The 26730-nt window shown below is 38.6% G+C and overlaps 1 protein-coding gene across 1 annotated transcript in view; it reads right to left on the minus strand.

Annotated features, from left to right (window-relative positions):
- ARID2 (AT-rich interaction domain 2) overlaps positions 1-12938 on the minus strand; it is a 137013-nt gene extending 124075 nt beyond the window's left edge. Inside the window, exons 1-3 of the mRNA XM_072972941.1 lie at positions 12683-12938; positions 12474-12567; positions 11298-11395 (exon numbers count right to left, since the gene is read on the minus strand). Of these exons, the coding sequence (XP_072829042.1) occupies positions 11298-11395; positions 12474-12567; positions 12683-12774 (284 nt within the window). The 5' untranslated portion in view covers positions 12775-12938. The remainder of the gene's footprint in view (positions 1-11297; positions 11396-12473; positions 12568-12682) is intronic.
- Between the last annotated feature and the right edge of the window lie 13792 nt (positions 12939-26730).

Raw genomic sequence — 26730 nt, forward strand, 5'->3', positions numbered from 1 at the left:
TACTAGAAACATCAAACTAAGGTTGGCATCAAGCCAAGGAAAAGATATCCTTGTCTTACCAACTATTTCACAGTGACCAATATAATCAGACAAAAGAAATAATTTAAGGCATATTCCTGTTTGCAGATAACATACTGGTATCTCTAAGAATGTTTTTTAATCAATGATAAAACTAATACAAATAGTCAAAACATTCCAGCACTAGGTTATAATATAAAATCATGAATTTTCGTATCAATAAATGACAACTAATTAGAAGATATAATGGAAGAGAAAACCACATTTACAATAGCAAGAAAAATGATAATAAACTTACAAATAAACTTAAGAAATACCCAAAACCTATGAAAGGAAAACTTCAAACTCCTGAATGACACAAAAAGATTTGAACAGGAAGACTTTCATTGTTGCTGGATAGAGTCAACTTAGTATCATCATGAAGTTGTCCTAAGGTAATTTTTTTAATTTAATGCAACCCCCATTAAAAACAAAACAAAACAAGATTTTTTTCTGAAATTAGAACAAATTAACACTAAAGTTCATATGGAAAAACAAATATAAAAGAATAGCCAAGAAAACCTTGTAAAAAAAAGACATACGAGATGGGAATGGCACTACCAAATATTAAAACTACATGCTAAAAAAGCCACAATGATTACAATATAGTGAGATACATTTTTTAACCCATCAGATTGGTAAAACTTCAAAGGCTTAACCAAACAGATGGCAAGGCTATGGGAAACAGGTACTCTCATATACTGCTGGTAGGAATACAAAATAGTTCTCTCCTATTTGGAAAGAATTTGGTGGGAATTTGGCAGTATTTAATAAAACTACACATGTATTTATTCTTCAATTATTGCATCAGCCCCACCTTTAATAATTTACTCTAAAGATAAAACTCAAAAAATTTGAAAATAGGTTTGCATAAGGCTACTAGATTTGCAGATTGCTTATATGACATTACTTGTTACTGTAAAATACTGGAAACAACCTAAGTGTCATTATGTAGGAGATTGGTTGAAAAAGTAGGATATATCCACCTAATGGAATACTATGCAGCTGTAAAAAAGGAACATTACAAATTTATTTATGGTGATAGCCAAAATACATCAAGGGAAAGAAAGCAAAATAAGAAAAAAATATAGCGCATTCTTCATTTTAAGATGGGGGACTAAGAATGCATATATGTACATCCTTATTTTTGCAAAACAAAACAAAACAAAAAACAGGAAGGATAACTAGAAACTACTGGTTACCAGCAAAGCATGGGTAGGAATAGGGTAGAAAAGACAAGAAAGGAAGAGGGTAACCTCCAAGTATATCTTAGCTTAAACTTTGATTTTAGAATCTTGTTTTATATATTCATAAATAAAATTAAAAGAATAAGAATGGGAAAAACACAAAATTGAATACAAATGGGAAAATATGAATTTTACTATTTTAAGTGAATAACACCATCCAGAAATAAAGAATCTAATCACTGTGAATTTTTTAACACAATAATTACCAATATAAAGTCAGTCTGAACACAAAAAGAAATGCAAACAAATGTGTAACTCTACTTGGTAGCTTTGTTGCTTACAGTGGTATGGGCATAACAATTTGGAAACTATTCTCTACGTTACAGAACTGACAAGATAAGTAAGTATACTAGTGTTGGGAACTAGGGTTCTCAAGGCAGTTGAAGGGAGATACATGGAATGGAAGAAGGCAAGAGGAATCTTGTGTGGATTGTAAATTCACAAAATGTGCATATTTATATTTAAAATAAGTAAACTTCCTAGCTCTTTCCTCTGAAACGGCCTGGAAGAAAAGATAACCCAGTAACAATGAGCACATCTACCACTCAGATCTTAATTTCCATATTTCATTTCACACTAAAAGGGACCAGGACTTCTTGGAGAAACAGCTGATGCTAGAGCAGAGTAAGCAAAACACAAGGTGACTGGCAGATCTTATTTTGTCAGAAAGCAAGAAAGAGTTCAAAAATAATAGGAACTTGTTAAAAAGACACAAGAGCCAGCATGAAATGGCTCCTCCTGGCCAAACTTAAGCAGCAAAATGCACAACTGTAATAGATTTGAATCTATTATATCATATAAAAATCTAATAAATAAATAATGAAAATATTTTCCTTATCACAGATTGTCAACTAATAAATGTAGAAGAAATGAGAAAGTTAGAAAACACATATCAAAATATAGTAACAACTGATTAGAGCAAGAATCATCAACAGATATTAAAACTATTGGGTAAAAGTCTGATGGTGGGCAAGATACTTACACAGTCTCAAAGTATGTCTCCATGGGTTACTTACTAATTACAAAAGAGAAAATGGAAACTTTACAGTGGAGAAACCAGGAGGACACCACCTTAACCAACCATCAGCAACAATGGGACAAAGTGACAACACACGCCTCCTGCCAAAAATGCCTAACCTAAATCTAATCCTGAAAAATACACAGACAAATCCAAATCTTATAGTACAACTGGCCCATATTCTTCAAAAGTGGTAATACTATGAAAGGCTGAAGAACTAGAGATACAATGGTTAAATGTAATACAAGATCATGGATTAGGGATGGGTGGGTATGAATGCTGTAAAATATATCTTTGGGACAACTGGCAAAATTTGAATAAGGTCTGTACAGATAATATGATTATATTCACATTAAGTTTTCCAAATCTGATCACTGTACGACTGTTATGTAAGAAAATGTTTTTATTCTTAAGTAATATACACTTATACTTATGCAGAAAGGGCATTATAACTGTAATGATACCAAATTAATAATAACAATTATAATAATGTGTGTGTATATATACACACCATCACATATAAAGAGAAAAATACAAAGCAAATATGGCAAAACAATAACAATTGGTCAATATAAATGAAGTGTAAACAAGAATTCACATATAGATAGCAAAAAAATTAACAATTTTGAAAAAAGAAAACATAGGAAGGAAAGAAAATGATGGGTTCACCATTTCTCTCTCAATCAGGTTTTTTACTACTAGATTGAATTAATACATTGCAATGTGGGGCTATCTAGAAATTCAGAAGTTTGACTTTTTAATGGTGTAAACTAAAAAGACTGTATCAAACCACTTAAGCACTCTTGACCTATTACTTGTGAGAGCACTTGGAGGTACAGCCTTCTAAGGTACTAAATACTGTTTATGAAGTATCAAGTGGTCTGATACGAGCTCAAGTACATTGAAAAGTCACTTAATCTATGAACCATTATGGAAAGTGTGATCACCTTGGGCATTATTTCTGACACATTTAAATCCAGCCCCATCTCTAAGGTGCTACAGGTTAGGTATTTTCTGCATGGGGCCCTAACTATGGTCTCTTCTTTGTCCTATTTTAACAGCAGAATGGTCCTATTGACCTCACATATGTTTTTATCAACACTTTATTTACTTAAAATTAACCAGTGGGCTAGGAGAGGAAGAAAATAAAATTTCATCCAAAAACACTTCACCATGAAAGATGTATATATAATAATTATATAATAAACATCATGTCTGCACACAGAGCAATTGACCACTGAACACTATAAGTAAAAATTTACCAAACAGTAAGAACTCAGAAGGAAAGACAAGAACTAAAAAACTTGCCATTATTTCACATTAAGATGCATATTCAAAAAATAGATTCTTATACAACTTTATTCAAATCCTGCTTCATAAAAAGCAACATTTTAGTTTGGCCCCATTATATAGTAAAAAAAAAATCATTTACTGAAAGAAGCAAAAGGTAAATGCACCTAGGACATGGAATATACTTGAAGATATTTACTAGCTATGGATAATGGAGGGTTATATATAAGACAAGGCTTCGTAAAATGTAAACCAGGTCTATCAATGGGAAGGGAATGGAATGGAAAGGTGAAGGGGAAAAAATGTGGTCTGCAAAGTAAACCTTACCGAGTGGCAATTATGGCTGACATGTAAGATTGAGAGTTGGACAGAACCTACAGCTCCCCCCCCCTTTTTTTAAGTAGCCCATCTGCTCCAAAAGAAAAGGGTTGGAGTGGTGTAAAGAAATTCTAACTGTTATTTTTCGAGAATAAATAACAGCAATTACTTCTGAAATCTGAAATGATAAAAATTAAATCTCACATATGAAAATGGCTTGAAAAATGAAGACGAAGTGCATTAAACAAAACAAGCTATTGTTAGTATTGTCATTTTTAAAGGACTTTATACAATGTAAATTAACTCCCTTAAGCAGTGCTGGGGTAGACCAACAAAATCCTCACAAAGAGAAAAAGTATTCAGCAAATTCAATAAAATAAACGGCATTCCATTTGGGAAGAATATTATAAAGTTCCACTTTTAAGAAAATGTCTAGATATTAAGAAAAAACTTACTTTCAATTAATTTTTTAAAAATCCAAACTACTATACAAGTACAGGTAGGGTAAGTTCAAATTGGTAGTTAATTTGCCCCATTTCAACCCTAACTGAAGTGGAGTCCTTGTTATCTTCTCTAGAGCCCAGAAACAAAGTAGGGTGTGTCCAGGCTCTGCTTAGAGATGACAGGTGCAGCTTGAGCAGGTGCCCCTAAGCCAGATGTCACCTGGAGGCTTTGTTCTGGATGTCGCCCTAGCCAGCATGTTGATGCCAAGTTAAACCAGCTATCTCAGCAACTAAATTAGTTTAATTACAATACTTAGATCAGCTGTTCTCAAACTTGAGCTTACTTAAGAATCACCTGGGACACACTTCTTAAAAATACAGGATTTTAGACAACTAATACCTAAAATCACTGACCAATCTTAACACCACTAAAATGGGACAACTAAACATTATCTGTCTTATGATCTGATGAAAAGCACAGTACTACCTATTAAGTCTGCCTAAAGCACTGAACTTGAATTTTTTCCAACCTTTAGATCTAACAGTTTTTAGGAAACAAGCACGGGGGGATAGAGGAACAGGTTAACTGACACTAGAAGGAAGCAGTCAACCAAATCCAGAATTTAGGGCATTCAAAAGCACAACTGATCCAGTTACTTCCATAAAGCAATGAGATGATAGGAAGAGGAAAAGGGAACTGTTTAAGAGACGAATGAGATAAAAGATTCAAAACAACAGGTCTAGCTAGCCTCACCACAAAATTCTCCTGCAATAAGATGAGATGGACCCTGCAAACACTGACTTAGAATTTAATTCAAGTAGAGATCCATCATTTTGGAGCAGTAATTAATAAGGCAGTTATCTATTCTTAGATATCACCAAGAGATCTCAGTTCCAGAAACAGGTCATTGCAATGGCCTTAGCACAAGGGTGTATTTCTTGTGGAAATGAATTAACCTCAAACTCACAACATAATAAATATGCAAAAAGTATCCAAGCACAAGTGAAATATTTTTAATGTTTGAAACAGGAAAATATGTTAGACTCAATTTTACTAACACAATTCATGGAAAGCTTAATAAAATTCACAGATAATCTGAACGCTACTGAGAATGACAAATTGCTTTAAACCATCTCTTTATTCCAGGTCTCCCCAAAGTTTTATTTCCTAAATGAATGCATTAATAAATTATTTAACAGGTGACCAATACCACTATCAATCAGCATATATACTTTTTTGTGCACTTCTGAATAAAAAGAATCAATCAACTTGCCTATTTCTTGGGCTCTACTATGGATAACTGAACTAACCATGTAATTTATTTTCAATTCAAAAACCAATACTTCTATTTTCAACTCAAAAACCAATACTTCAGCTTTTCATAAAAAGTATGCTTACACGTTCAAGACATAAAATATCTGATGATACTCTTTAATCCTATTATCTCCATTTTAACTCCAAGAAGTTTGGTCATTAAACCAAAATCTACTTCTAAACAACTTTTCCTAAAATCAAAATTCATGATTATGAATTACAAATTTTAGCAGGACTATCGTACTTCAACAAAATTAATTACCATTCAACAAAACAATGTGATCTATGATTCTGCTACTTTTCTTTTCCTGGCAATGAACACAAGATAATTTTAATATTCCCCTATTCAAACAACTATTTAAGTATGGCCAATATAACTCCGTACAGCCATTGATAAAAATAAGCAACTAATAGCCCCATAAAAATAATTATATCTGCATTAATATATATCAATATAAATATACCTAATTACTTCTCATTTCTCATTTTCCTCATTATTTTCCATATTTAAATTTTTTCTTAACCCTCATTCATTCTAGCTCAGAATTTCCCAAATGGTGCTCCGCAGAACGTAGTAGGTATTCCTCAAAAACTCCCCTGTGATGCATGGTGGTGTTTGGGAAACTATTTACTGTGGGTGGGGAGAGGGAGGCAATAGTGTTTCTCCAAGTTATCTAGAGATTCACAACACACACTAACAAAACAAAATCTCTAAGAAGTCCTTCAATAAAGTAACCCAAATTTAGTTTTATTGCTCAAATTCATTTGGCCTTTTTTCAAGGAAACATACTGACTTTTCAGGAAAATGAGTGTTTCATATAGCACAACCTGGGAATCTCCACGCTAACTGACCCTGAACACCCAAGAGCATGGTGATGATGGTGGTGGCAAATCAAAGAAAAGTAAAGACAGAGAGAACCCACCTTGCCCACCCTGCCCCCTAAGTCCTCTAATTACCATTTCAAACAAACCCCATTTGGGGGGAGAGTATAGCTCAGCGGCAGAGTGTATGCCTAGCAATGCACAAGGTCCTGGGTTCACTTCCCAATACTTCCACTAAAAATAAACAAATAAAAACCTAATTACCCTCCCCTCTACACACACAGACACACACAAACCCCATTTTTACCAGTAAACTTCAGTAGGGACTATACCACTCTGGAAAATGCTCAATAAGCAGCCTTTCCCAAATATTAATTAAAACTCTGACTACTTCACGTGTATTGAGTACTTACTTGCTGATTAATGCACCTAAATTTCAGTGAACTAAAACGTTTGTTTTTCTTTCCTTTTCCAACTTCCAATATCATTCGGTTTAGGAATATAAAAGATTCACAGTAGTGATATATTTTTCTATCAAAGTTATAGTGGATTTCACACACAACCAACCATGAAAATACTGAATCCACCACAGTGTAACGTAGGATTATAAAGGAGTGCTCCTCTTTAGAAACAGACATTTTTAGTTAACAGCTAAGGCAGAAAATTTAAATGCAGAAAAAGTATTTAAATATTTTTCAGGAGTTATAGTTAAGTTCTTAGTTTGTATCCTCAGTGAAACTATCTACCCTGGAAAGAGATTTATTTCTACTTTAGAGCAAATTTAAGCTCTTTAAAACATGATTTCTAAGACACAACACTAACTTAGGTGAGCTCTGATAAGTCAACTTTTTCTACTTTCTACTCCTCTTTCAACAAGTTTGCATGCCCTTTAAAATGTAACAGAATATCCAAAAATATCAAAATCAGGTTTGTTCAAAATGAAAGGATACAGTTTATAAAATTAATTTTCAAATGCATATATGAATAATTTATTTAGATACTGTTTTTCTTCCAGTCTCCATATTACTTTAATTTTCCTTCTTTGAATAAGGAGAGCAATTTATGTTTATAAATTCTGTTGATATACAAACTCAATGTATTACTTTATTTACTTACTTATTACAATTTTTAAAGCATCCTTTCATTTAACCTCCAGTGATTCATAAAAGTCTTTCTCTTAAAAGTGACCTAAATTGTGGAGACTAACTACACAACACATTAGTGTATTCATTCTATTTAACTGATAAATGTAAACTTTACTGGTATAATTTAAGGGAAGGCTTCATTCACCAAGGCTGGGGAAAAAAAGAATAAATTCACAATGAAATTGAAAATTCACTATGGTGGGTGCAACTCTATAATTAAATTTCTGACTATTCCAAAGGTAGGTACATGTAAAAAAAAATCATTTTATAAGAATACCAATAATATAGTTTTCTACAATAAATTTTTTTATGCCCAGGATATTTCATCACCTTTCCCAAAAATCAAGTTTTATAATGGAAACACTGAGTTAACCTTGAGTATAGCTGTGCCATTGGCATCAGTAAGCTAAAACAAAATTCTTCAACTAAGCATTTGAAATATTTACCTAAATCTTCATACCAAGGCTTCAAATTCTTAACAAAAATAAAAGCAGTAAATTGGCCCCCAACCTTTGCACCAAAACGGAACAAAAAAACAAAATTACTGAGTAAATATGGAACACATTGGGTATAAATACACTCAGGCATAAATTAAACCATACGTAATTTCCAATTATATTTTAATTTCTTAAAATCATTTGTGACTAAGAAACTGAATTCATAATAGATTGATTAAATGTTACTGAACACACGTTAGGAATATAACTTTTTTGTCCAATTAATGAATGCCCCTAAAGCCATTTAGATTTCTTTTGCACTTTAACTTCTCCATCTACAAAATGTGGGAAATTATACCTTATCCTTTTGTGCCTATAAAGATATTCAAATGATAAACATTTGTGGAATATACTGAGATTTACATGCTAAGAAATGAACTAAGTGAAAACAAAATATACAGACATCATAGATGACAAATATCCAGTCTTTACGTAAGTACTTGTACACATTATCAGTAGGCACTTACATTTTAAAAAAATTAAATGCCAATGTTAAAACAAATAATTGTAGTTTTAGACTTTGAGAAATTTTTGTAGGCTATCTACAACTGAATAAATGTATGACACAATCAAGCTAACTTTTGGCAGACCACTAAACTCAAGTCTCTACATTTAATGACTGTCTATGTATCAAAACGAACATAAAAATGTTAGAATATATACATGGGCAGCGTATTAGTTTGCTTTTCTTTATTTGAATGTCTGTAATATCAGAAAATGTATCATCAAATACAGGCTAACAGCTAACCATCCAATTAATAATAAAACTACAGACGAATGTCAGCAAATATTAAATTTGAGTAAATGCAAATACATGTTATGACAGTCTTACAATAAGTCAAATGAAACAGTTCATACTTTAAAAAAATTATTACATTTGTGATTTATAAAACACTCTGCATTATCTACTCATTAGAAACCATGATAATCAATTTGATATATCAAAGAGGGAACTTACAAAGTCACTTGATTACTGTTTCTTCCTATAAAGAAGCACTCTTATGGTTAAGTAACAGAATTGCTGTGAAAGTTTGGCATCCTATCTGCCAGTTAAGATTTTTCAGAGGAAGGTGTAAAAACCCAGCATAATGCATGTCCTCTAACCATGCAATATTACACTGCTATGGAAAAAAATCTTTCAAGGTTGGGAGTACCCAATTTTTGACTAACATATTTCTTTTGTATTTCTTTACAAGCCATGAAAATCTTCACATGGTTTTATTTTCCAAAACAAATGCTTCAACTTTTTTCCTAGTAGCCTAGTTACATCCCTACAAAAACAAACCTGGAGAGTGACATATGTAGGAAAAACGAGTTTAGCTAAGGACATGGTTCAAAATGTAGCTTCTAATAAGAGCATAAAGCTAAAATTGACCTGATAACAATGTAAGGAGTTGCAAACAATCATGAAACTACATAGTTTAAAATAGTACCTATAAATATTATCAATGGATGATACAATACCAAGATAGAAATCACAACTGAAAAAAAAATATTTAAGTAACTTGTAATAAACTAGAAGTCTAGCCATTAGATTATACTAAAATCCTGTTAGTATGAATGCAAATTTTTCAGAAAAAGACACATCTCATGAAACACATGTATCTTACAGTACCTTCAGGATATTAAATTTTAAACAATCATCCAATAAATATCAGGCATAACTTTAAAACACGTATTTTAAACAGTCTAAAACTCAAACAGTTCAAACCGATTACCAGAAAACCAGGACATGTATTAACAGCACTCCTCTCAATATTATAAATGAAAATGAGCAAGTAAATATCACCATAAATAAAAACCTCTACTTCCCACTACATTAGTAAATCAACAGTTTTAGAGGTTAATTTTGTTTTTTGGCTTAGTCTTTCACTTAAAAATGCACTCTGACACATGCCATCACACACAATAGGTAACAACTAACCACATTTAACATTTTCTAGACTTCTGTGTAACTCAGTAACTCCTCACAAAGTTCTGCGAACTCTTCAGCATCAAGCCTGAAGTCAATCTAAGATAGCCAATAGAAAGTACACCTGTGCAATTACTGCATTTCCTATTCCAGAATGCTGAACATAACACAGAATATCCACATGTGGATACTGCATTTGGAGCAATGATAAATGCCAAACTCAAATTATGCAGAAGCCACATTACCTAAAAAAGGCCATTCTATAGCATCATTATTAAAAAGCAATAAATATGAAGTGTTATTTTAGTTTTAAATAACAAACACCAACTAAGTAATATTTACTTACAGGTAAGTAAGTATTAAAAATAAAAGATGACCTCATAATAAAATACAACATGAAAACATTCCTAGTTGAAAACCCGGGAGAAAAAAACTAAAGCTGAATCACAAAATATACTATCTAAACTGGATCACAAGCCAACTGAATAAGAATTTTACTTTGTCAAATAAACAGTCACAAACGAAGAGAGAATGAAAGAAAATTCAAATCATAGTATTCCATTTTGCAGTATCCTTAATTTTCCTAAATATATAATAATCCTTTTTAGTGTTAAGTCTACTCAAAAATTCCAAAAAAAATTTTTTTTGGAAACAATTCTGGTCACTTAAGGCACCAACATGTTATGCTATGCATAAATATTCTACTGAAAAACCACTCAGAGACTCGGTTCCACACAGAGGTTTCATTTTTTTTTTAAATCTTAAAGTCAGAATTTAAAAAGGCAAAGGAGTTTCCAAAACAAAAGAAAAAAATTTCCCAAGGGATACAAAGTTTCATTAACTATCTTAACTCTTTTACTAAGCATCACCTTTCTGCCCCTCTGTGGATATCAAGCAATCAATAACAATGTCACAAAAGAATGTTTACCAAGATGGGGGGGTGGTGTCACCTGTAATGATTGTGTATGAAAAATGTAAACAATCCTAAAATAGGTGAGGAAAACTTTCACCTTCCTACAACCTCACTTTAAGGATATTTAATGTTTCTAGACTGAAATTAACAGTAGTTTAGAAACTGTTCGGTGTGCAAGGTTTGTTTCTTGTTTGGGGCTTTTTCTTCTTCTTGCTCTTCTTCTTCTTCTTTTTTTTTTTTTTTTTTTTTTTTTGGCTAAAACAAATCTCCCCATAAGTCCCTTATTTCCAAACACTGTTGGAAGAGTCACTACTACTCACCGCAAGTAATACTGTTTTAAAGCAAAGGCAGCGTTAGAACAACTTCTGGGAAAGTTGAACTCTTCAACAATTTCTCCCCACTGATTCTTCTCAGAAACCTGTTAAAAACACAGCCACACTTGTCTGAAAGTGCACAATCCAAGAAAACTCTAACCTCACTATGAGATAAATACCCATTCTACAGAGATCTGTAGATACCTCGGGCATCACTGGGTGATTCGGCTCGATCCGTAAGAATAACTAAGCAAGGGCTGCTGGAATCACTGTGTTTTCACCCGAGAGCCCTGGATTTAATAGCACTTGTTTTGTTTGGGGGGCGGGAGGGGGGGTGTTGGTGGGTTTGTTTTGTTTTTGAAGCCCGGACAATAACCAATCGCAAGTCCCTCTGTCGCCCCCTTTTAAATCTCAACGCGGTCCGTTTACACTAAAAAAAAAAAAAGTTCAAAAGGATCAATACTGTTCCGGACAGCGACGTCCGCAGGGTCTGGGGGGGCCGGGGCCGGGGCCGATTCCGATCCCTCTCCCAGATCTATCCATCTCCATAGGCCCTTCTTTGAGGCCTACAGCTTCTGCCTAGCCTTGAAGCCTAAGATGGCTATTTGGAGACAGGTCCTGGTTTCTTTTGTTAGCTGTATAAACCGAGGGCGACGGGGCCGAGGCTGTGCCCCCGGCTGCCGGGATCATTTCGCAGCCGATTATCGATGTTAAACCTGCCCGCGCTAATTTTGAGTTGCACGAAAACTGCTCTCAGAGTCTGTGTGTCTCTGTGTCTCCGCCTGTGCTAGAGCGGCAGCGGCGGCAGAGCTGACTCGCGAGCGAGCGAGCGGGCGGGCGGGCGCGGGCGCGGGGCGGGCGCGGGGCTCGGGCGGGCGCCCCGCACGCCCGCACTCCCCGCCGCGGCACTCAGACCCCGCCGGGCCGGCCGGGCACCGGGCAGGGCGCGAGCCGGCGCCGGGCCGCCCGCCCGCCGAGCCCCGCGCCCGCCGCGCGCACGCGAGCCACCAGGCCAAAAACAGCCCCGCCGCCGTCCGCCTCCGTGCCACCGGCTGGGAGCGAAAAGAACGCCTCTGGCCCCCGCGGGCCGCCCCCCCGGCCCCGAGCGCCCACTCCGGGGTCAAAGGAGACTTTTTGGAGGAGGCCAGCGAGAGGGAAATACAAATTAAAACTTCCACTCACCTTCGCGAATCCGCCTAAAGTAGTGACTCTGGTGTAGAGACCGTGAAGATCCAGCTCCTTCCCACCCACCGCAGGGATTTTTTTAAAAGGCGACCTGCGGGAGAGAGAAAGCCCCGCACTTGTCAGCCGGGACCCCGCGCCCGGCCCGGGCGGGAGAGCCCCGTTCGCCCCGGCTCGCCCCGGCGCTGCCCCCCCGGTTCTGCTCTCACCCTCTGCTGTGGTGGAACTGCCGCAGCTCGTCCAGGAAAGCGAGTCCCTTTCTCCGCTCGTCCGGAGGCGCCTTCCCCGTCGAGTTTGCCATTATTTTTTCAAAGGAGGTTTTAAAAAAACCCAGATCGGTGTTTTAAAAGCGCCCCCCGCTCCCTGCGCTTCCTACCAGAGCCCGGAGCCCATTCCTCGGCCGGCGGCGGCGGGGCTCAGTCATGGGCCGGCGGTGGCGGCGGCGGCGGCGGCGGCGGCGGCGGCGGCGCAGGGAGGGAGGGAGGGAGGGGGAGGAGGAGGAGGAGGAGGGGAAGGAGGGAGCAGGAGGCCAGGGGGAGAGGAGGGAAGGAGGGAGGGGAATTTCTAAAAAAGTTTAAAGAAATCGGAGCGAAACTAGAGGGGCAGGCGACTGCCGGATCCGCGCGAAGCCGCGGGGCGAGCGCGGCCCCCACCCCTTCCTTCCCTCCCTCCCCGCGGCCCGGCTCTCGCCCGCCTCTCAGCGCCGCCGGCTCAGGCGGCTCGGCCCGGGGACGCGATTCAACATGGTGCTGCTGCCGGAGGCGCGTGAGCGGGCGAGGGGAAAGGCGAGCGGACGGTGAGGGGCCGGGGCGGCCGGAGGCCCGGGAGTTTCGGCGGCCGCGGCGGCGGCGGCGGCAGGGCTGGGGCAGGCGGGGCTGGGGGTGGGGAGGGGGAGGTCTGTGTGGTGGTTTGTGGAAAGCGGGGTGACAGCGTGTATTCCGGCCGCAGCTCCGCGGGGCCCTTGCACACATTCACGCGCGGCCTCGCGGCCGGGGCGTCCCCGGGCAGAAGGCACCGGCGGCCGCCGAGCCGCTGCGCGCCGCCCGCCCGCTTCCCTCCCCGCCAGCCTCTCTCTGCCGCCTCCAGCGCCGCCGCCACGACCGGGCAGCCAGCGCCGCACAGCGACCCCCGAGGGCCGGCCGCGGCACTGCGCCTGGCTCCACACCGCCCCGGCAGCTCCTCGCGGGGAACAATAGACTCGGCTCGCCGGGCTTAGGGTTCATCTGCAATGTGCCGCACATTTCACACACACACAAAGCCGGCGGAAAGGGGGGAGGCGCGGGGAAACGGCCACTACCGGTTGTTCCAGGGTTAGGGGTGGAGGCGATGTTCCCGTCCCCGGCCCGGCTGTTGGAAAGGCCTCCGCGGAGTCCCCGCCCGCCGGACAGAACCGGTGTGGCGCTCGGGAGGGAAAAGAAGCCCAGAGGGGCAGCGCCTCACGTTACACATCATTGACTGATCGGAATAAAGTCAATCTGTCACCTTTTTTTTAAGGTCTAAAAGAATCGGCTTTTCTAAGCCTTGTGCTAGTATTTTGGGGCCTGATTAGCACATGTTCCACGGATTAGCCACAAACTAACTTTAGCAAACTATAAATTAAATACAACGTGAATTGTCTGTCCTAGTTCTGTGGAAATAAGAGTCATGCTCTTAATTCATCTTGCCTTTGGTTGGTTTCACGTCTCAAACTAGATCATTCTGTGCTGCGTTATGCAAACAGTAATTAAACTGGTTGGGAAGCAATCTTTTGAACTTTGACGATAATAATTAACGCTTACATTTTTACATTTAGGTATCTTACAGATAGTAAGCTGAAAACAAATATTGAATAAAACCTTATGTTTTTAATTTTAAATGCTTTAAATGCGGTCCCAGTTTAAAATATTTTTGAAGCTTAAAAAAAGAGGCTGCTTAAATGGGAGACTCAAACATCCCAATAAATACTACCACCTAAGTTTGTATCTACAAGGAGTGTCGGAATCAGCCCTTTGCTATAGATGTTAATTAAGCTTCACAATATATGCAGCGTATCATTATTCCCATTTCCGTGATGGCCACTACGGGCAAAGTCACCGACACCCAAGGTCACAGGCCAGTAAAGGTCTGGATGGGTTATTTCAGGTAGTGGTTCCAATGAGTAAATTTCTTTGGTGGTGAAAAGAATTATGTAATATAGTCCAACATGCTTCCGGTGCTCACTCGAGGAAATGGATTTATTTCCCAAGTAAAGTTTGTCTCTTAAATGGGATCCGAATAAGGCTGTGACTAGGAAGTTCTTGACACCCAGGGGCCAGTAAAGTGTCTCGGAAGCCTGTGAGGGGCGGAGACCCGACTAGGGGAGTGGATGAGCCGGGCCAAGGCCGGAGGCGAGGGGGGCGGGGCAGGAGGGAGACTAGGTCATCTGTCCCTTCCCCCACCAGTCCTTTTAGGGGTGGTGGAGATGTGGGCCGCAGAGCTGCGAGGCCCGAGCTGTGCGGATTCCCTAAACGCCGCACTTGCGCACAGCCCCTTACGTAACTGTCAGAGCCGGGGATTCCCTAGAGGGGGTCATTCTATTCAACCATTACACACACCCGGGGCTCCTGCCGCCGCGCCGCCGCCGCCGCCTCACAAAATGGCGGCGCCCATAGGGGAGACAGCGGCCGCCTCCTCGGCCCCATTTTGTGGGAGGCGAGAGATCTGTCAACATGGAATACCTCCGCTGAGGATGCATCCGAGTTTGGAAATCCTTCTTAAGGGATGGAGCCGAGGGGATCTCGTTCGACGGAAAATGCCAGCGACTTCTAGCACCTCCACGCTTTTTCACTTTTTTCATTTTCTCGAAGGGAGCGCCGGAAGCTGTCGGGGTACTTGTAACTAAGGAGAAGGGAAAGCTGTGGCTGACTGCTCCGGGGACTTGCCGCGGCGTCTTGGTGGCTTTGGTGGCTCTTCCACGCTCCCGGCAGCTGACCGCGGTCTCGCGGAGGGTCGCCTGGGCCGCCCGGCCCGCTCCGAGGGGACTGGCACCGGGCGACGCGGAGCGGCAAGCGGCGGCCTCCGCTGCGCCACTTGTGCAGCGAGACTTTAGGTAGTTTTTAAATGCCGGAGTCCACAGCCCCGCCGGTACCCCTCGCCGGAGTCGTGGGTTTGGAGAGCCCCGGACGCGTCTGCTCCGGGAACTCGCGGTCGGCCGGAGCCGGGAGCCGCGCTGCCGGGAGCGGGCGGTTCTCGCGGATTCCCGCAGCCCCGGGTGGTCGCCGTCGGGACCCGGGTCCTGGATGGTGCTGATGGGGCAGGAGTGGGAACGAAGGCACGTACACTGAAATTGAAGCCGTCCGAGTCGGGACCGAGGGTTGTATGTTTTAACAGTGTCTCAGGTTAAACGTTAGGACGTATTTTCTAGTATCCCACCCTGCAATGGGCAAACCGGATTGCCTTATTTCTAATTAGAAACGCAGAATGGAGGGGTGACATTTTATATTTCTTTTTCAAAGAGAGGCTGCCACTTTTAAGCCACTGCTTGCTGTCAATGTGCGTTTGTGTGTATACACACATGTATATACAATAGTGTGTTTTGCTTTGCAGTACAGATATCAAAGGCTAAAGACCTGGGGTGTTTTAATGCCTTTTTAAAAGCATTTAAGATGTGGTAGGTAATGAGAGAATTGACTCTGAGGGAAAAGGGGAAAAAATTCTTTTTCTGCAGAAGAAGCTGTCATCTTCAAAATGGAGTCCTAAAGGATATCTGATGGATAGAATTTAAATTCGTAACACTTTGGATAAGCTCTAGTCAAAGAAAACAAAACCTTAAAACTTGATGTTTATCCAATTACTGATATGGTTCGATTTCCCCAAGACTAGAAAAATGTAAAGCAAAAGTAAGCTATTAACGGTATTTGCTTGTAAGGGGAACGTAAAGTTTTAAGGAAAGAAGTGGTTCATTTTTATTAAATTTAAGTATGCATTACACGAATAATTTATTTAAAATTTTTTTTTCCAATTATAGCAATCATTTGTATTTGCATGACTTTTTTGGGGTATTTATTTTGATTTTGACCCTCATATCTCCTCTAGTGCAGAACTGCATCTTTCTGCAGCCTGCGCCTCGATCACTAAGTTCCATGCCCCATCCTCTGCCGCACCCGCTTGCTACTCCTTGCTACTCCTTGGCATTACCAAGATATAGTTTCTGGGCCTGTCTGTTTACACTGATATTCTTTATATTAAATAAACTTGGTTACCAGTAATCAGTCTGTATCTCTTGCAAGAATACCCTATCTTAGCACCCAAGTATCCTGGTATTTTTTTTTTTAATGGGATTGCACTAGACGTAACCCTAGCGCATAATATTACCATATTGCATTTCCTATAGTGGGCAGCATAGAGCAGGTGGATCCTGGAAAAGAAATGCTTGAGATATGTGACAGTTTTACAATAGATATTCTCTTAATTGGATAAGTTTTCAAGCATTAATGGAAAATATTCCTATAAAAATTACGAATAGTAGTAGAAATTGTTGAAACTCAATTTGTATATTTCGCTGTTTCTGATAAGTTTTGACAAAGCCCTTTTGATGTGAAAAAATGCAAAGTTGTTTTTAATAGTAACTGCAAACTCTGAACACCATAATTAGAGGTTTCTTTATTTTATGTGAATTTCTGATCCTTATCAGTTTTAATGTTATTTAATCAAGAAATTCCCTTATTTAAGAAACGTTGAAAAACTGTACCAGATTTTAAATCAATCATGTCACGTCATGATTACAACAGCTGAGGTAACGTGAGAATTGTTATGTTGATTCATCGGAGAAATTTTGGATTTTAGGTTACTCCCAAGTTTAAAAGAATTGGTTGAACAAGGCTATTGAACTTAAATTTATGTTTCATTAAAGATGATCTTAACAGGAACCGTTGGTAAGATGTGAGAACGCTTTCACCACTTGCTGCTCGAGCCTGTCTCTACTGTTGTACTTTTTTATGTGGACTGACTTGTCTTATTTGAACATTTGATGACAGTACCAAATCATAGATACGGACTTTCCTTCAAAAGGAGTACTGATAACTAAGCTTTTCAAGAGTGAGGTGATAGTTTTTTTCTACCGCAGAGTAGGGCAGTTGTAATGTAGATATTCTGGATCTGCTATTGACAAATTACTGAATTCTGTCCCTGTAGGGTCTGGTGCTGGGGGATTTTTTTTTTTGTTTCTTTTCAGTAGATATGAGAGGTTATGTTTTGTACATAAATTCAGTACAATTTATGGGAAAAAAAGATAATTTTCAACTAAAAAAGACTTTAATAAAACTTAATAACTAGAAAATTAAATTTTTTGCCAGTTCTAATATTCTTTGGAAAGGCAATCCCAAATGTGCTTTTTGAGAGAGTTGGTCTCATTGGTTGTTTAGGTCAATTATCTAATCTTGAATTTTTAAAATTCTTCTGGGTTTAAAGTGCTACATTTGTGTTTTTCTTATTTATTTCATCTCTTTCGATCATTGAAAAGTAGGCCCCAAACTAACTGTTCATTATAGTATCATCACCATTAATAGTAGTTTAGTATTTTGTTTATAGTATTTAATAACTTCTGAAAACTAGGAGAGCATAAATACTAAACCAAGGAAATATTTATTTTTGTCAGTGCAGATTACTAAATCATTGAGTAAATATTTATTGGTTGCCTACCTTGGGCAAAAGGTGAGGGAAGAGAAATTGACTTGGCCCTGGAGGAGATTATACTCTAGTTAGTAGATTTTTCTTAACTGCTAGCTTTAAAAGTTTATAGTGAAATATTCAGGCCATAGGGTTCTTCATTGATAATCCTTAAACAGGCTGTTTAGTGTAGACTTGCATTCAAAATTCTGTTTAGAGACAACTGAATATAATTGTGTACAAAACAGCATTACGTTAATGTTAAGATTGATGTTAGGATTAGTGTTACTCAGAGTGCTGTGAAACTGTTAACAGCGTTTAAATCACATTCATTGAAAGTTCAGATCCACAAAAAATATGATTCTAATAATTAAATTTAATTATGGGAAAGGAAAGGGGATGTTCAGTGAATGTAAAAAGTATACTACTGAGCAAACAGGAATTGTTTTAATGAATTTTGATTTTCTGTTTCAAATATTTGGTACATTGACTTCAGACATTGCGCTTTGCTATTAATTAAAAAACAATTAAACCCCAAAGACATTAATTCTGTATTTAATGCAGATTTAATTCTTGACTAGCTGTAAAGCTTAAGGAGTTGGCAGTCTTATTGGCAAAACAATAAAATAGGAATTAAGCCGAAATGCAAAACTATGTGATAATTAGGTTTCATAAAGTTTTTCCTTCGTAACTTAAGGAGTCTGAGTAGTATTAACTTAATAAGTTAATTTATTTAGCTTTTGTTTTTCTCTGAAAACTATTCATATATAGCAGCAAAAAAAATTTTATGTGTTTTTTTGGGGGAGGAAGTAATTATCCTTATTTATTTATCTTAATGGAGATACTGGGGATTGAACCTAGGACCTTATGCATGCTAGGCATGTGCTCTACCACTGAGCTATACCCTCACCCTATAGCAGCAAAATTGAAAGCCACCAGTGCCAGTGTAAAATTATTAAGGCTTATTGCTTGCTATGCATTGAGGAAAATTCTAACCAATAGTTCAGTGGCAACGAGTTTTTTTAAAGTGCCACAGTTCTTTGACATAATTTGTAATATGTAGCACTCAAAAGAATGCTCATTATATTTGTGTGATAATGTGTACGAGAAATACTTATGAATAGTTCTTCAGGGGTACAGAATAACTGACTATTTTGCGGTTAGCTGCAATGCTTCTAGGGGTTTTAAATATGAAAATTTTAAGAATGTCTTGCTACATTTTAATTTCCCTCTTATTAACAATACTAATGCTAAGAACAGCGATTACTGATTATTGAGAGCTTAAATAAGTATGAAAGTAGGTCCTGTTCTAATGTCTGTTCATTTTAACTGCATTTAAAGATAGATTTTCTCAGGGTAAATCAGCGGTCATTATGATGGCCCTCCTGTTCCTTTGCTAGAAACAGCAAAGAAACTTCCCTCTTACAGGGTATGCAGGAATTTTGTGCTCTTCCCACTGAACTATAACCATCCTTTACGCTGCCATTTGCTGACCTCAGTTATTTTTCCTGCTGCATTAAAGTGGGGGCCACCAAAAATAGGAGTAGTAATATCAGGAGTGCCCCTCCCTGGGTGGGTCTGTGCTCACTGCTCATACTCTCCTGCTTACCTAACTGTCTTTGTTTTCAATGTCAAATTCTGAAGAGTCTTTTGAAATAATGGTATATTTTCAGCTAGATAAGAGAGTTGGCTTGTGGTCTATTTATGGTGTCCAGGGAGTCCACAATCCCTGTGAAACAAGATGGGTTTATTGCGTTTTTCTAGGGAGAAGGTCTCAGCAGGCCAGGGCATCTTAAAGGGCCCTGTGATATCCAAAAAAAATCAAAGCTCTATTTGCTAAAGACAAGTAGTAAGTTTAGAGGATCACCTCAGGGGTTGCTTTTTATTTTGTGTGTTGTTGACCTCTAGAGGAAGGCATTTTGGAAGTTTGTTTAAGGAATATTATTTTAGTTTAGCAGATTGTAAGAATTACAGCAAACAGGCAAAAATCTACTTCTAAAGAACTACAATAGATTTTTAAAGACAGTTTAATTAAATGCATTTGATCATTTTTCAGTTTGTCTGCTGTGGAAAATGTGTGGATAAGGGATTAAATTAATTCAAAACAGGCCCCTACTATAATTCTTCAACTAGTTGGGAATACCTAGGGATATATATGAGTGTGTTACCATTGTTTACGTAGTAATGTGTGCTTAGTGTTTGTGGGTGACATTGATCAGAGTGTTTACAGTGGTATGGCCAAGTCCCACTGCCATCTTCCTGTTCTTTGTGCTTATTTGCTCCACATCTCTTTGCTGCACTTTCTGAGGAATGGACCCAGGAGTTGGCCCAGACCTTGCTCTTGTCAAGATCTGTCAACCGGGCTCCTTTATGCCACAGGAGGTTCCTGAAGCTTATCTGTGGCCCAGTGTATGATAATTGGAACTTTAAGGATACTAACCTCAGATTGCAGTTCAGCATAGCCTTTTTAAAAAAGGCTTAACTACTTCAGCCAGAAACTGCATACTCCAAATTGCTCAATGGATATTATAATATGTTATTTCTTTGCCTTTTTTTTGTATGTAAAGACTTATATGCATACTTATTATTCAAAATCCACAATTCCATGCATTGTCTTTGACGAAGGGGGAAGGTTAGCACCCCATCACGTTTTACGTACACGTTTACATTAAGACTTCGTCCCACTCGCTACAGAACCAAAGGAAAAGCGCATGTTTGAAAGAAGACATGTGCCTATCTCAGATTCTAATAATTAGGCTGATGTTGTTAATTTATGTCATACATTGAGCTCATTCTTAAAAGGTAAACATTTTACAGTAAGCCTCCTGGTTCACAAATCAATGCTTTTTCCACTGAACATTCTTTCTATCTTGCTAATAAAATCTAATTTCCAGAATCATAGTTGCTAAGCAAATATGCATAAAATAATAAATTTATCCAAATCATTTATTATTTAGAGGGTGGTATATAAAATTTTAAACAGAAGTCATTGATCAATGAAAGTGACAGAAAATAAGCAAAATAAAAATAGAATAAAAAGCTAAAAGGCCTTTCTTTAGGGAATTATTGGGGAAAGTGAGCTCAAATATGAGGTCTGGGGCTTTTTAGGCAATACTTTATCTTAAATTAGAATCTGCAGGAACCCCCCCTTGTCACTTACTGTTAGACTTTTTTTGCCAGTGTGTGCTACCTGTTTAGTAATCAGGTGAGATCATTTGAAATGAATATTTTAAGGCTACAACTTACATAACATATTTATAGATATTACTGCTATATACAGACTAATATTTTTAGCCTCACTACAATACTTTGTACAATTTTTGTAACTGCTAAATGCTCTGTCAAAGGCTGTCAGCCCATTGGCAACTGAAAAAAATGCACAACCTAAAAATTGAAAATTATGCTTTATTCGGTAGACTTGCTAAGGACTTAAGCCCAGGAGATAGCTTCTTAAACTGCTCTGAGGAACTGTTCCAAACAGGTATGGGAGGAGCTAGGATATTTAGGAATTTTTGCAACAAAAACCAGGTAGTTGGAACATCAAAAGATTACTGTTAATTAAAAGAAAAACTAGACATCTCAAGTTAATGAAGTTAGCGCTTTTCTACGTATGGGAAGATACAAGAGTCTGGGTTCACTGAAATCATTCCTTTGATTATCCACCTTCGCTGTCTAGGGCCAGTCTTCTGTTATTCTCCATCCTGAATCCCCTTGGGGTGCATAGTTGGGGTCAGCTGCAATGGCTGTGGCTTGAGGCTGTGACATCCTTAACTGATACGGCAGGCAACATTTTTCAACCTCACCATGTAGACAGATCCTAGCTCTCAGTCTGGTGCAGCATGGCCAATTCTTTTTGATGTAGCTTGAGTTGTCAGGAACTTAGGGGCATCGTTCATTGCCAGTGAGAGTGCACATCCTTTCTTTTTGGCCAAGGTGATATCCGAACCGTGGGATTTTATAGACCCTTAGTGTGATGGCCATCTCTCAGCAGAGTTAGAGGAGCAGCCTTATTGTTACCATATTTTAATAATTTTTTATCTTTCTGAGATTGTGTATGACCTCACCTGGGAATAGTATTTTCCTAAGTACACATTGTGCTTCCCAAATGCTGTGACTGTTTTCCCCTGGGAAATATTAGAAGATACAAAGCCAGATCAAATATGTATGACCGTGAGTACGAGTGACCTTGACAAATGAAATAGGTGTCTTTGCAGGTTATCATACTCTCTTGAAGTCACAAGTTAAAGCTGGAGGTTTCACCCACAATCAGAGGGCCAGATGGCATTTGTTATACAGCTGAGCGTAAGCAGTTCCTTTCCCATCAACATAGCTCAAACACTAAGGGGCATCAGTTGCTAAATATAAGGCAGATACCTGCATATTTTCCTACAGATTTTCTCGGGATAAACCAGTGCCATACTCTGAACGTTAAAGGAAGTTCTTACCTCTAGCTGTCCAAACATAGCACGTATTATTCAGGTAAAAGACACTGGTATCATAGGAGTTTCTCCCTTAGTGTTTTGTGGTAATTGAGAACAAACTCAGCATTTAAGGAATGTACTGTTAATTGTATTTTGGGGGTTTCCAAAGCTGAGAATCTAAGAGCAATACCTAGGTGCAGACAGGTTCATTATTTTTAGTGAAGTTAGTTTTACTCAGTCTTTGGTAATAGATGCTCTTCAACTTATAATCGAGACTCAACAGTCAAACCAGAAGGTTAGGGAAGGGTGGTATACAGCAAGTAGCAGCCGTCCCAGGGTTTGCCCAGTGTCATGCACGTGTCATGCTGGTGGTGGTTATTTGCCAGTCTTTGATGAAAGAGAGATGAGCAGACCTGGTTTCTCTTGTGTTGGCAGACAGGCCTCAAGTAAAGATTTATTTTCCAGGAAGAAAAGTGATTACATAGGTTCCTTGCAGAAAGATTTTGAGAGCAGAAGATCTGCCTTAAAAGTTCTGTAGTCTTTGGACTCAGTTTAGAAGTGCCCAAGACCAAACCTCAAAGCATGAAAGCAAAAATTGGGCTGTACTTAAAAGAGATGAATTATAATCTAGTTAAGCACCATCAAATGAAGTCAGAGGCAAGACCTTCCTCTTGACAGGCAAGTTAAGTGCTATCTTCTGGAACTTTTAGTTATTTCCTGATGCCTTCTCTTGGAATAGATCTGGAAGGTTTTTTGGACATATCTGAAACATGAGGTTGAATTTTCCTGACTAGAAGGCCAGAGTTAGGACAGAAGGTCCGCCAGCTGTCAGAGAGACCCAGCACCACCAGGAGCTCTTTATAAACTGCCACCACGAGTCTGGTGATTCAAGTGGAAAGTGTCCACAAAACTTTCTTCTGAAACAGTGTGTCTATAAGAAACCAAAAATTAATAATAAATTGTTTGTTGGGTGACACAGTCATCTTCTTAAACATAAAGCATAGATCCAAGACAGAAGACCTTTGCACCTGACAAGTAGTCAGGAAGACTTGAAAAGGCCTCCTTAGGTGAGGTTCAGGCTATGTTTTAACACTGAGGAACCTGGATGAAGATGGAGTGAGCTGGATACCTGGAAATTTCATAGGCCATTAATCTTGCATGAGTTAAAAAAAAAAGTCCAGTGTGATTGCTGAAAATTTCTTTTGAGAAATGGGTTAGGTGACTGGCCATTGTGGTTTAGTTTCTTTAGTATCCCATCTAGATGTTGCTTTGTCTCTGCTTGTTTCTAGATGGAGAGACAGCAAGAGCTTGGAAAAGTTTGTAAGGCTTTGTAACTTCTGCAATCTATCTGAAAAAGTGTTCCCTGATTATTATCAAAATGCTGTTGCTGGGTTTTAGTGTTGAAGGTTCTGCCAGCAGCCGTGTCAGCTCTTGCATATAAGTGTGTTACTACTTACCCTGTGAAGGCACACATAATCGCTAAAGCACTTTCCTATGAACAGCACATGTATAATATTAACCTGAATATTTGCAGAGGGCGCCCAAGGGGAATGATTTTTATTTATTTATTCTTTCATTTATTCTATTTTTAAGTTTAGTTTGCTGCCTGGTCTTTTACGAGTAACATCTGAATGAGTTAGCAGAGGAAACCAGTTGGTTAATTAAGATAAGAGCAACGATGCCTGTGAACGAGAAATCGCCGGGGCCTTCCTTTGGTGAGAATGTTTGGTAATGGCCACAGCTGCAGAGGCTGCAAGGGCTGCTGGCTACCTTAGCTCCTCCAGAAGTAAGGAAACCTGTATTTTTACAATTGTCTACGATAACTACCCAAAAGCTTGAGGAAAAGCAGTAAGTTATGACTTTTGAGAAAGAACAGTATAATCTCAGGTGAGGACAGCCCTTTCTGTCACCTAGGAAAAATACGGAGAGAGCAAAATTTTACTACCGTGTGTTGAAAAGAGACTGCATATCCAGAGACCAATTAATTTTTTTCCCTAAGCTCCCAGTCCCCTCCTCAATACTTTATGCAAGTGTTTTGTTTTAGTTATAGCACCTGTTACTAATTTATATGCAATGTGATCGTGAAAACTCTCTAAGAAATCATACATAATCAAAGATGCGTGTACGGGCATGTGACCATATGTTTGCAAGAAAAGGAATGTGCCAATGATTTTCTTCCTCTAACAAATTTGCAAAGAGACTGTCAGTGATCAGAGTGTTATTTTAAATATTATTAACAAGGCCACAAATTATTAAATCAGATAATCAGAATTATAGATTTTAAAAGTTACAAGTTATTTTCACAGGATATAGCAACACTGAAATCCAGGGGTCTAACAGTACTGCTTTTTAAAAAGCAGTATTTGCAAATGCCCTTTTATGATATAGAATAGAGTCCTATCTGCTTTCCTGCAGCTACAAGGAAGAGGGTACATTTTCCCGTTTTAATTTTGCCAAGTTTTTTTTTCTTAATTAAAACAGCAGAGTTGCCTAAATACCAGGATTCCATTAGCTAGCATCAAGAGAGCAGATCAGGTACAAGCAAAATTCAGAAGAGGGCAGAAAGATAATGAGTGTTAACAAATTCAAGACAGAACATGTGATATCTCGCCTCTACATGTAATTAAGAATATAAAGTTTATTGCAGATTAAGATATGTTTGTTGGAAACAGTCTAAACTGTATATTCACATAAAGTAGATTTTGGTAAAATGATTATGTATTTAAATCATCTGTTTTTTAAACTGTATGGATATTTTTAGTCTTTATAGGCCCTAGTTTACAATTACAGATAGTTTTCCGAGGTCTGGGAAAGCTATTCTATTTGTTACTCTTCCTTCTACCTTTTAACCCCACCCCTCAAATTATTTTGATAGTTCCCAAGAATTTGCAAACTTGCTGTTTCCTGTATTTTCTGAAAATGAGAAAAGTGTTAAAAGTTTGTGTTTTCACTGCCTTATGAAATATATAGGAATACATTTTTTAAACTGTGTGCCCCAATCAGCATTTCCGAAAGTGCCATGATGTGTTTATAGGTGTGAGGTGGAAAAAAAAAACAAACAGTTACATAATTTAGAGAAATGTCAAATTAAGTAAAGTTAACATTTTTTCTGTAAGACTTCTTAGGGCCTTCAGCATCCTTCTATGTTATCCTCTGGGTGTATCCTAGTTTCCGAATGTACCTGGCCTTCTGGTAGGATTGGTATTCCACGGGAAATATGGGGAAGTACTGGTCTAAACGTTGTTAAAATTTGAGTACACATGTCTAAAAACAAAAGGTGCCCGACCCTTCACTAGAGTGTGAGCTCTTTGAGAGCAAGGACCTCTTGTTCTTTGTAATCCCCCACTGCATGTGACCAATATAATACTCAGTATGTATTATTGAATAAGTTAATATATAATAACTTGAAAGTCTGTTTTTAAAGGCCAGCCCTAATGAAGCTTCTGATTTGCTAAAGCTAATTACTATAAAATAATGTGTGTATTTTATTGTGTGTTATTTTTTCTTCTTCATACTTGGAAGAACTAGAATATTTTTAAATGGTTTACTTTATAGTTTTATATTTAGGATGGTGACCAGCTATTTTTTATCTCTGTTGCAGTGATGTAGACCTAACCACAGAACAGATCTGTTCATAAACTATGTAGCACTTCAAAATTGCTAGGTACAGAAGTCAGAGAGTTCACTGGCACCTTCATTTCATTTCACCGTAACATTTTCTCCTCTGGGAACCTGAAACTTTTTTCATATCCTCCTTCTTCACTCTTAACTCCTACCTCCCAAGAAGACAGTTTGTCTGTCTGTTCCATTCCTTTCTGGAGTCCATAGAGTTTGCCAGGATTCAAGGGATCCCTCAACCCATTTACTGTCACCTCATATTATAGATCTTCTACCACAGACCTCCTGCCTCACCTGCTAGAGGCTTCTTGGCATTCTTGAGGATTTCCTGGATGAACTGAAGAGTGTTAAGTACACATATACCAAAACAAAGGGTCTTCATTACTGTGCAGGTAGTAACAGGCCCTTGGACCTCTGAAGGGAGGACGTTTTGGAGAGTCTCAGTTACAAACTACGATGCATCTTTATAGGAATCTAATGACCTTTGCCACCTTTCTTATTAGGAGAAAGGGAAATTTGAAGATTTAGGGGTTTTTAAGGTGCTCAGAGAGTTCTGTAGATTTCAATTGGATATTTAATTGACACATAATACG

The sequence above is a fragment of the Vicugna pacos genome, chromosome 12, assembly GCF_048564905.1.
Source record: "Vicugna pacos chromosome 12, VicPac4, whole genome shotgun sequence".
Classification (NCBI taxonomy): Eukaryota; Metazoa; Chordata; class Mammalia; order Artiodactyla; family Camelidae; genus Vicugna; species Vicugna pacos.